The 15,112-nt window shown below is 39.8% G+C and overlaps 1 protein-coding gene across 1 annotated transcript in view; it reads left to right on the top strand.

Moving 5' to 3' along the window:
- Positions 1-14,619, top strand: part of IFI44 (interferon induced protein 44) — a 29,779-nt gene extending 15,160 nt beyond the window's left edge. Inside the window, exons 6-8 of the mRNA XM_082420638.1 lie at positions 10,242-10,413; positions 11,480-11,580; positions 13,367-14,619. Of these exons, the coding sequence (XP_082276764.1) occupies positions 10,242-10,413; positions 11,480-11,580; positions 13,367-13,555 (462 nt within the window). The 3' untranslated portion in view covers positions 13,556-14,619. The remainder of the gene's footprint in view (positions 1-10,241; positions 10,414-11,479; positions 11,581-13,366) is intronic.
- Positions 14,620-15,112: the final 493 nt, after the last annotated feature.

The raw sequence follows: 15,112 nt of genomic DNA, 5'->3' as shown, positions 1-15,112 counted from the left end.
TCACCGCAGACCCCACAGCAACAGGGGCGCAGAGGAAAAAAACGGAGAGACTCCCGCACAGAGGCTCGGCGCGGAGCAGCACTCACCAGCCCGAGAGGCTTGTCTGCTCCCCCGCCGGGGCGGGCGGGGCTGGGAGCTGAGGCTCGGGTTTCGGTTTCGGTTGGATTGCAGGGAGAGGACTGGGGCTGGCGGCGTGAACACAGCCTGAAGGGGTTAGCGCACCACAGCTGGCTGGTAGGGAGTCCGGGAAAAAGTCTGCAGCTGCCGAAGAGGCAAGAGACTTTTTCTTGCCTCTTTGTTTCGCGGCGCGCAAGGAGAGGGGATTCAGAGTGCCGCCTAAACGAACTCCAGAGAAAGGCGTGAGCCGCGGCGATCAGCACGGACCCCAGAGACGGGCGTGAGACGCTGGGGCTGCTGCTGCCGCCTCCAAAAAGCCTGTGTGTGAGCACAAGTCACACTCCACATCGCCCCTCCCGGGAGCCTGTGCAGCCCGCCACTGCCAGGGTCCCGTGATCCGGGGACAAGTTCCCCGGGAGAACGCACTGCCCGCCTCAGGCTGGTGCAACGTCACGCCGGCCTCGGCCGCCGCAGGCTCACCCCGCCTCCTCTGTACACCTCCCTCCCCGCGGCCTGAGGGAGCCAGAGCCCCCGAAGCAGCTGCTCCTTTAACCCCGTCCTGTCTGTGCGGGGAATAGACGCCCTCAGGCGACCTACACGCAGAGGCGGGTCCAAATCCAAAGCTGAACCCCAGGAACTGTGCGAACAGGGAAGATAAGGGGAAATCTCTCCCAGCAACCTTAGAAGCAGCGGATTAAAACTCCACAAACAACTTGATGGGCCTGCAGCTGGTGAATACCTGAATAGACAACGAATCATCCCAAATTCAGGAGGTGGACTTTGGGAGCAGGATATATTAATTTTTCCCCTTTTCCTTTATTTGTGAGTGTATATGTATATGCTTCTGGGTGCGATTTTGTCTGTATAGCTTTGCTTTACAATAGCTTTATTTTACTTCACTATATTATAGCCTCTTTCTTTCTTTCTGTCTTTCTTTCTATTTTTTCTCCCTTTTACTCTGAGCCGTGTGGACGAAAGGCTCTTGGTGCTCCAGCCAGGCATCAGGGCCGTGCCTCTGAGGTGGGAGAGCCAACTTCAGGACACTGGTCCACAAGAGACCTCCCAGCTTCACGTAATACCAAACGGCAAAAATCTCTCAGAGATCTCTATCTCAACATCAAGACCCAGCTTCACTCAACGACCAATAAGCTACAGTGCTGGACACCATATGCCAAACAACTAGCAAGACAGGAACACAGCCCCATCCATTAGCAGAGAGGCTGCCTAAAATCATAATAAGGCCACAGACACCCCAAAATATACCTCCAGACGTGGACGTCCCCACCAGAAAGACAAGAGCCAACCTCATCCACCAGAGCTCAGGCACTAGTTCCCTCCACCAGGAAGCCTACACAACCCACTGAACCAACCTTAGCCACTGGGGACAGATACCAAAAACAACAGGAACTACGAACCTGCAGCCTGTGAAAAGGAGACCCCAAACACAGTAAGATAAGCAAAATGAGACGACAGAAAAACACACAGCAGATGAAGGAGCAGGGTCAAAACACACCAGACCTAACAAATGAAGAGGAAATAGGTAGTCTACCTGAAAAAGAATTCAGAATAATGATAGTAAGGATGATCCAAAATCTTGGAAATAGAATAGACAAAATGCAAGAAACATTTAACAAGGACGTAGAAGAACTAAAGAGGAACCAAGCAATGATGAAAACCACAATAAATGAAATTAAAAATACTCTAGATGGGATCAATAGCAGAATAACTGAGGCAGAAGAAAGGATAAGTGACCTGGAAGATAAAATGGTGGAAATAACTACTGCAGAGCAGGATAAAGAAAAAAGAATGAAAAGAACTGAGGACAGTCTCAGAGACCTCTGGGACAACATTAAACGTGCCAACATTCGAATTATAGGGGTCCCAGAAGAAGAAGAGAAAAAGAAAGGGACTGAGAAGATATTTGAAGAGATTATAGTTGAAAACTTCCCTAATATGGGAAAGGAAATAGTTAATCAAGTCCTGGAAGCACAGAGAGTCCCATACAGGATAAACCCAAGGAGAAACACACCAAGACACATATTAATCAAACTGTCAAAAATTAAATATAAGGAAAACATATTAAAGGCAGCAAGGGAAAAAAAACAAATAACACACAAGGGAATCCCCATAAGGTTAACATCTGATCTTTCAGCAGAAACTCTGCAAGCCAGAAGGGAGTGGCAGGATATACTTAAAGTGATGAAGGAGAAAAACCTGCAACCAAGATTACACTACCCAGCAAGGATCTCATTCAGATTCGATGGAGAAATTAAAACCTTTACAGACAAGCAAAAGCTGAGAGAGTTCAGCACCACCAAACCAGCTTTACAACAAATGCTAAAGGAACTCCTCTAGGCAAGAAACACAAGAGAAGGAAAACACCTACAATAACAAACCCAAAACATTTAAGAAAATGGGAATAGGAACATACATATCGATAATTACCTTGAATGTAAATGGATTAAATGCTCCCACCAAAAGACACAGGCTGGCTGAATGGATACAAAAACAAGACCCATATATATGCTGTCTACAAGAGACCCACTTCAGACCTAGAGACACATATAGACTGAAAGTGAGGGGATGGAAAAAGATATTCCATGCAAATGGAAATCAAAAGAAAGCTGGAGTAGCAATTCTCATATCAGACAAAATAGACTTTAAAATAAAGACTATTACAAGAGACAAAGAAGGACACTATATAATGATCAAGGGATCGATACAAGAGGAAGGTATAACAATTGTAAATATTTATGCACCCAACATAGGAGCACCTCAATACATAAGGCAAATACTAACAGCCATAAAAGGGGAAATCGACAGCAACACAATCATAGTAGGGGACTTTAACACCCCACTCTCACCAATGGACAGATCATCCAAAATGAAAATAAATAAGGAAACACAAGCTTTAAATGATACATTAAACAAGATTGACTTAATTGATATTTATAGGACATTCCATCCAAAAACAACAGAATACACATTTTTCTCAAGTGCTCATGGAACATTCTCCAGGATAGATCATATCTTGGGTCACAAATCAAGCCTTGGTAAATTTAAGAAAATTGAAATCGTATCAAGTATCTTTTCCGACCACAACGCTATGAGACTAGATATCAATTACAGGAAAAGACCTGTAAAAAATACAAACACATGGAGGCTACACAATACATTACTTAATAACGAAGTGATCACTGAAGAAATCAAAGGGGAAATCAAAAAATACCTAGAAACAAATGACAATGGAGATACGACGACCCAAAACCTATGGGACGCAGCAAAAGCAGTGCTAAGAGGGAAGTTTATAGCAATACAAGCCTACCTCAAGAAACAGGAAACATCTCGAATAAACAACCTAACCTTGCACCTAAAGCAATTAGAGAAAGAAGAACAAAAAAACCCCAAAGCCAGCAGAAGGAAAGAAATTATAAAGATCAGGTCAGAAATAAATGAAAAAGAAATGAAGGAAACAATAGCAAAAATCAATGAAACTAAAAGCTGGTTCTTTGAGAAGATAAACAAAATTGATAAACCATTAGCCAGACTCATCAAGAGAAAAAGGGAGAAGACTCAGATCAATAGAATTAGAAATGAAAAAGGAGAAGTAACCACTGACACTGCAGAAATACAAAAGATCATGAGAGATTACTACAAGCAACTCTATGCCAATAAAATGGACAACCTGGAAGAAATGGACAGATTCTTAGAAAGGCACAAACTGCCGAGACTGAACCAGGAAGAAATAGAAAATATGAACAGACCAATCACAAGCACTGAAATTGAAACTGTGATTAAAAACCTTCCAACAAACAAAAGCCCAGGACCAGATGGCTTCACAGGTGAATTCTATCAAACATTTAGAGAAGAGCTAACACCTATCCTTCTCAAACTCTTCCAAAATATTGCAGAGGGAGGAACACTCCCAAACTCATTCTACGAGGCCACCATCACCCTGATACCAAAACCAGACAAAGATGTCACAAAGAAAGAAAACTACAGGCCAATATCACTGATGAACATAGATGCAAAAATCCTCAACAAAATACTAGCAAACAGAATCCAACAGCACATTAAAAGGATCATACACCATGATCAAGTGGGGTTTATCCCAGGAATGCAAGGATTCTTCAATATACGCAAATCAATCAATGTGATACATCATATTAACAAACTGAAGGAGAAAAACCATATGATCATCTCAATAGATGCAGAGAAAGCTTTCGACAAAATTCAACACCCATTTATGATAAAAGCCCTGCAGAAAGTAGGCATAGAGGGAACTTTCCTCAACATAATAAAGGCCATATATGACAAACCCACAGCCAACATTGTCCTCAATGGTGAAAAACTGAAACCATTTCCACTAAGATCAGGAACAAGACAAGGTTGCCCACTCTCACCACTATTATTCAACATAGTTTTGGAAGTGTTAGCCACAGCAATCAGAGAAGACAAAGAAATAAAAGGAATCCAAATCGGAAAAGAAGAAGTAAAGCTGTCACTATTTGCAGATGACATGATACTATACATAGAGAATCCTAAAGATGCTACCAGAAAACTCCTAGAGCTAATCAATGAATTTGGTAAAGTAGCAGGATACAAAATTAATGCACAGAAATCTCTTGCATTTCTATACACTAATGACGAAAAATCTGAAAGTGAAATTAAGAAAACACTCCCATTTACCATTGCAACAAAAAGAATAAAATATCTAGGAATAAACCTACCTAAGGAGACAAAAGACCTGTATGCAGAAAATTATAAGACACTGATGAAAGAAATTAAAGATGATACAAATAGATGGAGAGATATACCATGTTCCTGGATTGGAAGAATCAACATTGTGAAAATGACTCTACTACCCAAAGCAATCTACAGATTCAATGCAATCCCTATCAAACTACCACTGGCATTTTTCACAGAACTAGAACAAAAAATTTCACAATTTGTATGGAAACACAAAAGACCCCGAATAGCCAAAGCAATCTTGAGAACGAAAAATGGAGCTGGGGGAATCAGGCTCCCTGACTTCAGACTATATTACAAAGCTTCAGTAATCAAGACAGTTTGGTACTGGCACAAAAACAGAAATATAGATCAATGGAACAGGATAGAAAGCCCAGAGATAAACCCACACACATATGGGCACCTTATTTTTGATAAAGGAGGCAAGCATATACAGTGGAGAAAAGACAGCCTCTTCAATAAGTGGTGCTGGGAAAATTGGACAGGTACATGTAAAAGTATGAAAATAGAACACTCCCTGACACCATGCACAAAAATAAACTCAAAATGGATTAAAGACCTAAGTGTAAGGGCAGACACTATCAAACTCTTAGAGGAAAACATAGGCAGAACACTCTATGACATACATCACAGCAAGATTCTTTTTGACCCAGCTCCCAGAGAAATGGAAATAAGAACACAAATAAACAAATGGGACCTAATGAAACTTAAAAGCTTTTGCACAGCAAAGGAAACCATAAACAAGACCAAAAGACAACCATCAGAATGGGAGAAAATATTTGCAAATGAAGCAACTGACAAAGGATTAATCTCCAAGATTTACAAGCAGCTCATGCAGCTCAATAACAAAAAAACGAACAACCCAATCCAAAAATGGGCCGAAGACCTAAATAGACATTTCTCCAAAGAAGATATACAGATGGCCTACAGACACATGAAAGAATGCTCAACATCATTAATCATTAGAGAAATGCAAATCAAAACTACAATGAGATATCATCTCACACCGGTCAGAATGGCCATCATCAAAAAATCTAGAAACAATAAATGCTGGAGAGGGTGTGGAGGAAAGGGAACACTCTTGCACTGTTGGTGGGAATGTAAATTGATACAGCCACTATGGAGAACAGTATGGAGGTTCCTTAAAAAACTACAAATAGAACTACCATACGACCCAGCAATCCCACTACTGGGCATATACCCTGAGAAAACCATAGGTCAAAAAGAGTCATGTACCAAAATGTTCATTGCAGCTCTATTTACAATAGCCAGGACATGGAAGCAATCTAAATGTCCATCGACAGATGAATGGATAAAGAAGATGTGGCACATATATACAATGGAATATTACTCAGCCATAAAAAGAAATGAAATGGAGGTATTTGTAATGAGGTGGATGGAGTTAGAGTCTGTCATACAGAGTGAAGTAAGTCAGAAAGAGAAAAACAAATACAGTATGCTAACACATATATACGGAATCTAAGGGGAAAAAAAAAAAAAAAGGCCATGAAGAACCTAGTGGCAAGACGGGAATAAAGACACAGACCTACTAGAGAATGGACTTGAGGATATGGGGAGGGGGTGGGGTGAGATGTGACAGGGTAAGAGAGTGTCATGGACATATATACACTACCAAATGTAAAATAGATAACTAGTGGGAAGCAGCCGCATAGCACAGGGAGATCAGCTCGGTGCTTTGTGACCATCTAGAGGGATGGGATGGGGAGGGTGGGAGGGAGGGAGATGCAAGAGGGAAGAGAAATGGGAACATATTGTATATGTATAACTGATTCACTTTGTTATAAAGCAGAAGCTAACACACCATTGTAAGGCAATTATACTTCAATAAAGATGTTAAAAAAAAAAAAAAAAAAAAAAAAAAAAAAAATTTCTTTTAAGTAATTAAAAAGAAAGAAAGAAAGAAAGAAAGAAAGAAGAGAACAACCAAAACAAATCCTCCAATGATAACAAGCACTGAAAACTCTACTAAAAAAAAAAAAAAAAAAGGACAGACAGAACCCTAGGACAGATGGTAAAAGCAAAGCTATACAGACAAAATCACACACAGAAGCATACGCATACACACTCACAAAAAGAGAAAAAGGGGGAAAAAAATATATATCATTGCTCGCAAAATCCAACTCCTCAATTTGGGATGATTCGTTGTCTATTCAGGTATTCCAGAGATGCAGGGTAAATCAAATTGACTGCTGGGAGAGATTTCCCTTTCTCTTCTTTGTTCGCACAGCTCCCGGGGTTCAGCTTTGGATTTGGACCCGCCTCTGTGTGTAGGTCGTCTGAGGGCGTCTGTTCTTTGCTCAGACAGGACGGGGTTAAAGGAGCAGCTGATTCGGGGGCTCTGGCTCACTCAGGCTGGGGGGAGGGAGGGGTACAGAATGCGGGGCGAGCCTGCAGTGGCAGAGGCCGGCATGACGTTGCACCAGCCTGAGGCGCGCCGTGCGTTCTCCTGGGGAAGTTGTCCCCAGATCACGGGACCCTGGCAGTGGCGGGCTACACAGGCTCCTGGGAGGGGAGGTGTGGATAGTGGCCTGTGCTCACACACAGGCTTCTTGGTGGCGGCAGCAGCAGCCTTAGCATCTCAGGCCCGTCTCTGGGGTCCGCGCTGATAGCCGCGGCTTGCGCCCGTCTCTGGAGCTCATTTAAGCGGTGCTCTTAATCCCCTCTCCTCGCACACCAGGAAACAAAGAGGCAAGAAAAAGTCTCTTGTCTCTTCAGCAGCTCCAGACCTTTTCCCGGACTCCTCCCGGCTAGCTGTGGAGCACTAGCCCCTTCAGGCTGTGTTCATGCAGCCAATCCCAGTCCTCTCCCTGCGATCCGACCTCCGAAGCCCAAGCCTCAGCTCCTAGCCCCCGCCCGCCCAGCGGGTGAGCAGACAAGCCTCTCGGGCTGGTGAGTGCTGCTGGGCACCGATGCTCCATGCGGGAATCTCTCCGCTTTGCCCTCCACACCCCTGTGGCTGTGCTCTCCTCCATGGCTTCGAAGCTTCCCCCCTCCGCCATCCGCAGTCTCTGCCCGCGAAGGGGCTTCCTAGTGTGTGGAAACCTTTCCTCCTTCACAGCTCCCTCCCACTGGTGTAGGTCCCGTCTCTATTCTTTTGTCTCTGTTTTTTCTTTTTTCTTTTGCCCTACCCAGATATGTAGGGCGTTTCTTGCCTTTTGGGAGGTCTGAGGTCTTCTGCCAGCGTTCAGTAGGTGTTCTGTAGGAGTTGTTCCACATGTAGATGTATTTCTGATGTATTTGTGGGGAGGAAGTTGATCTCCACATCTTACTCTTCCACCATCTTGAAGCTCCTCCCAGCCTCTTTTAATCTGTATGTTCTGCCTCTATATCTTCTGGTATTTTTCTTTGAAATTTTTTTTTTTAAGAAATTTCATTGTTCTGTAGACTAACCCATAGTCTGAACTTTGCTCTTTGAACCCCTCGATGTAGTTTTCCATGGTCCTCTGTTTTCTATGTATCCTAAAAACTGGTAGTTGAACCTGGAGGCATGTTCAGATTCAGCTTCTACTTCATAGGTGGTGTTGTGTTCTTTCATGAAGAGGCACACAACATTGGATTTTCTCATTTTTCTAATATAGATATTAATTAATGTTCAATGCCTAGATCTTTTATTCATGAGTGTGAAAATAGTGATATTCTTTTTCTATCACTCCTTTTTCATTTCACATATGAAAGAGAAACTTCCCCTCATCTACTCCTTGGGTACTTAGTGGTACAGTTTATATAGGAAAAGCAGGATGTATGCTTCATTTTTTTCTTTTTTGCAAGCTTTTGAATCAGTAAGTTAGTTTTTTGTATCTGCCAATAATGACCATTTTTTATTTTATTATTAATATGAACTCATGAATTGAACATATTTGATATATTTCTATCCACTGTAGTTTTTCTTTGTACCGATGCCAAATATACCATCTTTGACAAGTGGGAACCTCTACAATTTGGATGTGGAATCCTTCTGACAGAAACCTAAAAATCTTCTATATTCCTTATTTATGATATACTAGATATCCAAGCCATATCTTGTATATTTCCAGCTCTAGATTTTGAATCAGTTATTTCTCTAAGGAGTCCTGGTTTGGGTCATTAGAACTATTGACTGCTTCTTCGTTGGTCATTGGTTTTTGCCCTTTTCTGTAGACAGGGCTAAGATATACATATGTATGTGTATATATATATATATATGATAAAATACTTTATAAATTCATGCAGAAACTTTCCATTCAAATACAGGGCTAGAGAATTTTTACTTAATCTCTTCTATCGTCTATCTGATTTCTCCCAGTGGAGAATCCCTATTCTCAAGAACACAAGAGATTGCAGAATATCATGTCACAACTCATTTGCTTTATCTCATGTAATATTCACTGTAATCTCAGAGCAAAAATTCTACTACTACTATAAACTATCTAATCATATTTAATATCAAGATAATATAATCACAATCAAAGGTGGAAACAATTTAGTCTTTTTAACAGATTTTTATATTGTATTTAGGAAGTATCATGTAGTAAGAATATACAAATTACTGTGTTTTCAAGTCAATCAAAGAGTTTCTCTCTGTGTAGTTATGACCCCAGCTGGATGTAAGAGTTTATTTGTTTAATTTTAAGTTATGGATAGCTTTTAAAATTTAATTTTGTTGTATATTTATGTTTATCATTTATATATAAGTCAAATCTATGAAAGAAGGCAGAATCCATTCTTTCTACTCAAAGAATACATTTTTTCTCTGCCTCTTAAAATATAGTCCTCCTCTTATAAGTAACCATATAAAAATTTATGGTTTACATGTGGTTTCCCCTTTCTTAGCGAAGTGATAGAATACTATATGTTACTGGTGAATCAGACTTTTGCCACTACAAATAGCCCTGAAGTTAATAGCCTTGTACATACATCATTTTGTATTTTTGCCAGGGTATCTGTGGGACAGATTTCCAGCAGAGGAACTGTTAATTCAAGAGTAAATGCATCCCATTTGGACCACGTTTCCCCTTGCATTCTGCCTCATGATACCAGATTTCTTTCTGAATGCTTTCACCTCCACCTTTGCCCATATTGCTTCTTCTATCTAGGACACTTTCTGCCATATCTTTATTCCCTTTATCAGACTAACTCCTCCTATTTTTTAGCTTTCAGAGTATATGTCCCTTCCTCACAGAAGCTTTACCTGACTATGTGAAAGGACAGCTAGCTACTTGCATAATGACTGTCTCCTCTACCAGATTGCTAGCCCTTTAATATTAGAGACCTGCCTGTTTTGTTCACTGTTTCAGTCACTTGCATAGTGCCTGGTACAGAGTGTGTGCTCATAAATATTCATTGAATTAATATGTTGCTTTATGTTTACCTTACAGTTTAATTCCATGAAACCAATCACAACAGGTCTTGGTAACTATACAGGCTGCCCAATGCTGAAGGACAGAATCCATTGTGTGGCATTTGTATTCGATGCCAACTCTGTTGGTCACCTCTCTGATGAGATGGTGGAAAAGATCAGAAGAATTCGAAGGGAGTTGATTAAGTGTGGTGAGTCTCTTTCCACTTTACTACTAAGGGCAATTGATTATACTGTAGGATGCTTTGGGGACAAGATGAAGAACTTAAGAAATTGCATATGTGAATATTCCCTGGTTAATCAGTGTGATTCAATCAAATCAATCACTCACTAGCTGTGTGACTTTGCACAGGTGACAAACTTTATGCCTCAATTTTCTGATCTATAAAATTAGTATAATAATAGCTCCTATCTCAGAGATTTATTGTAAAGATTAAACAAATTAATACAGATGAAGAGCTTAGTGCAGTTCTCACTACCTGCTACCACGGCATCCCAGAATGCATTTATTTACCAAGAGTCCTAAATTTCCCCTTTGTGTCTGAAAGGATTGGAAAGTGGAAAAGAACATTTCATTAAGAAAAAGAGGCAGGAAAGTAAGATGTTGAGTAGGGAGGGGTAGCATAAAGGCTTTGGAGAAGGTAAACAGGATTAGGGAATTAGGGTGCCTCACTAGCTTTTCTCAGCTCTGTTATCCATTCTGTTTGGGAATGAGCCAATTTGTCACAACTTTGATTAAGTTAGAAGCAGGGAGTGATTGATTTACTTGCTCACGGAAATTTAAAAGCTTGCAAGGGTGGTGTGCAGGGAGGTGATTGCTAACATTGTGACATCCGAACAATTTATTTGTGATGCTTTGACAAATTCCATCTCCTTCCTGAGGCCTCTTCTCTCCCATCTTGTTTGTTAGAGTCCTTTTGGTCTTTTCTCTAGTTTCCATAAAAACACAACTGTTTGGATGGGATATGAAATCAATCAGTGATATTATAGCATACATTTTAGTTATCTCTTCCAAGAGGGTGGTTTCATTTGAAGCCTCGTCTTTTCCCATAAGAGGCAATGAAGGAAACTTCCTGTGTCAGAGGAATTCCAGCTACGAATGAGTAGTTAAGGGGGATTTTTTTGTGGGGGATAGGGAACCTTCCCAAGTCTCTGAAATTGCTCCATAGATAGCTTATCCCGTAACTGATAGTTGATTAAACGAAAAATACTGATGTTTTCTATAATAACGAAAACAATATGGATTTTTTGGCATAGGTGTGGTTCACGTGGTATTGCTCACTCATGTGGATACCTTGGATCTGATTACAAAAGGTGACCTTATAGACATATACAGATGTGTGCCTGTGAAACTCAAGGTAATGGATGATGCCATTTGTAAACACATTTTCTGGGGTACTGTGTCACTATAATGATATATTACTGTGTATAAAAATAAAAGTAAAAATAAGTACCTACTGAGTTTAAGAAGAATTAAAACAATTGCGTGGGATAATTCAGATTCATTTCCCAAGTTTTAAAAGTTAAATATATACTTATCTTTACACTGACACAGATAATTCCATTTATTATAATTTAATTCAGTTAGGTTCAATTCAACTAATATTTATTGATTACCTTGAATGATCAAGCAAGTGTGATAGTCTCTAATCAAATACACAGATGATTAAAACAATTTCCCTGTGCTAAAAAGCATATGATTTTATAGGTAGAGGTGAAGGGATGGGGGGGTAGTATAAGAAAAAATTGACAAAAGAATATGATATGATTGAGTATGATAAATAGAAATGATTAAAAATAAGATGCTTTGAAAGTTTAGAGAAGGAAGAAATTGTATTAAAGTGGATGGGGGAAGATTTCATTACTGGGGTGGTACTGGGAAATGGCTTTCAAGGAGGAGGAGTACTTCAGGAAGTGAAGGGACAAAAAGGGGAAAATATTGAGGCCCTGGGGGCAGCATAAGTCAATACATCAATGAAGGAAATGGCAGCGTGTATCGGAAGCATGGAGTCATTTAGTTTAGCGGAGGGCTGGATCTTTGGAGGGGGAGAGAAAGTGAGAAAGTTACATTTGCATGAAGTGGTTTTATTAATTAGGTGCATTATGTGGAATCACAGCAATTTTTTTTGAAAGAGTAATGATATGACCAAAGTTAAGCTTCACAAAAATTAATCTGCTGCCCATATGCAGAATAGACTGGAGTCAAAAGGAACCTGGAGGTGGAAACAACAGTTGGGAGGATATAATGATAGCTAATATTTGTTGAGCACTAAATATGTGACAGATTTTCTTTTTTTTTTTTTAACATCTTTATTGGAGTATAATTGCTTTACAATGGTGTGTTAGTTTCTGCTTTATAACGAAGTGAATCACTTATACATATACATATATCCCCATATCTCTTCCCTCTTGCGTCCCCCTCCCTCCCACCCTCCCTATCCCACCCTTCTAGGTGGTCACAAGGCACCGAGCTGATCTCCCTGTGCTATGTGGCTGCTTCCCACTAGCTATCTATTTTATGTTTAGTAGTGTATATATGTCCATGCCACTCTCTGTGATAGATTTTCTTATTCAATACTTATAACAACCTTATGAGATGGGTACTGTCATTACCACATTTAATAGATAAGTAAACAAAAGCACACAGAGTAAAGCATTTGCCAGTTTACTGACAATGCTAGGAAGTGACAGAGCCCTACTTTGAACCCAGGGAGTGTGGTTCCACAAATAAACTAGTCTAAGCATGAATTAAACATCAACATTAAACCAGTCTAGTAAAATAGACTTATCCTGAGAATAACCTTTAAAAGGAAACTGAAGGAAATGATAGATTCTAATATAAGGGTGTTAAAAATTCTTCAATTTCAGAGTAGTTTGTATGGATCAATTAGTTATCTTTAGTTTGTAATTCATATTGAATCTATTATGTGTATTCTAAATGAAAATTAGCAGTGATATTAGAACTTGGCTTGTGAAGTTCCTGAAGAAACCCCTTTATGGGGCCAGATCTCTGTCTCCACATTCTCCAACAGGACAAGTATTGCCAAGCTCCTACTTTTTGATATTGCTTTCATAATTTATATCAACATAAAATTGTATTTTTCACTGTTTTAAGATTTCTGGGTTTTAAATTCTGTATTGCAGCTAGAGGCAGTTCACAGAGAACTTGGATTTGCTCTTTCTGACATCTTTGTGGTTAGTAATTATACCTCAGAGTGGGAGCTGGAGCCTGTCATGGACGTTCTGAACCTCTCTGCATTGAGACAGATGCTGTGGGCTGCAGATGACTTCTTAGAGGATTTGCCTCTTGAGGAAACAAGTAGATGTTTTTGAGATATAGAAGCTTGAAGGTGTCAGCTACATGGCTACTTCCGGTTTTGGTACATCCTAGAGGATCTATACTACTTCTCATCCCCCTTGTCTTATTTTAAAATGAAATATTTGATATGATCGACCTGTGTCATTCCCACTGTCTGAACATCCCAAGCAGTATCCTTGCCCTCTTCTGTTAAAATGGGCTTTGCTGCTTGGGACCCAGAATGGGATTGGCTCAGCATTGTTTCTGATCAGATGTGATCTTTGATAATCGGTTCTTCCTTCAGACCTTATACTTCCACTTTTATTGACTTGACTTTTCAATGCCTCTCCCTTGTCAAAGTCCCTCTTAATGCAGTGTGGTCAGTTCTGGGTAGAGGTGTGTGCCTTTCCTGTTTACGACCTCAGATTTTAGTGTTATGTGTATTTTCTGTTATCAGCCTGTGCATAGTACACACTGCACTGTTCCAATCAAAGATCAGACAGAAGTATCAATCTAAACTCAAATCTTATTTTAGCTTGTGGGAAATCAGAGTATCATGTCATCTCTAGTTCTCTCTCACTCACAAACTCCTGGGAAACTCTCACACTACTACTTTTGCTGTCCTGACTCTGCCATCTTGGTTTTTCTATTCCTTCTCTTCCTCATGGTGCATGCATTCCCAAAGTCAGGGTTGGCTTAGACCTCCTGTAGCCCAAAGTTTCTTCTTCCTACTGGTTGCTTTTCCCTAAATAATCCATTAAGAATATTTTGTTTCTCTTTACTAAGAGATCAGAGGAAAGAAATGATCAGGTGTAAGTGAAGAAAATAAATAAGTGAATGCTTTGCATATTAAAAAGTTTTTAATCTCATCATAGAAGAGTAAACAGTGCGAAATGAGAAAACATAGGAAAAAGAGAAATAGTTGAACCTGAGGGGGATATTTTATTTAAGTCTGGAATGAAGTTACACATACAAGATCATAATACCTATAAAGAGGAACAGGACAATTTAAAGTCATTAATTGTAAAAAAAAATTATAATTTCTTTTAAAATTATGATCTGTATCTGTGAAAAATTAAAGTTTCTTTTTGTAAAACCCGAGTCTAACTTGAGTGTGTGCATATGTGTGTGTGTGTGGTATGTGCATGTGATTCTGGCAAAGCTTATTTTAATATGACTTGTCAGCATCTTCTGATCTTCACCCAAGTCATCTTAATTTTGCTTTCTTATGTTACTTCTAATGTGCTTGATTTTATTCTCTTTGGGCCCCAGTTAACATTGTATTCTTTAACCTAAAGCCAATTTTATTTGAGTATCTGAACACTTCTGCAAGGATGTGGCAATTAATATTAATGAGTTCCAGAGGACTAAAACTGAGAGGGACTATAGTTTGATTACTCTGTCAATAACGACTATTTTAATTTCAAGCAACAAAACTCAACCTGAACTACATGAATAAAAAAGAGGACTATAGTACTGGATCAAGTAATCCAACAATAGAAAAGGCTAGGATTGAATTGAATTAGCCTCAGGAATTGTTGAATCTAGGTATTCAAAAGCTATTCAAAAGCTATTCTTTCTCTTTCTCTCTC

The sequence above is a fragment of the Balaenoptera physalus genome (genome assembly GCF_965194825.1).
Source record: "Balaenoptera physalus genome assembly, chromosome: 1".
Taxonomy (NCBI): Eukaryota; Metazoa; Chordata; class Mammalia; order Artiodactyla; family Balaenopteridae; genus Balaenoptera; species Balaenoptera physalus.
The sequence above is the reverse complement of the archived record's forward strand: the minus strand, read 5'-3'. Positions and strand labels throughout refer to the sequence as shown.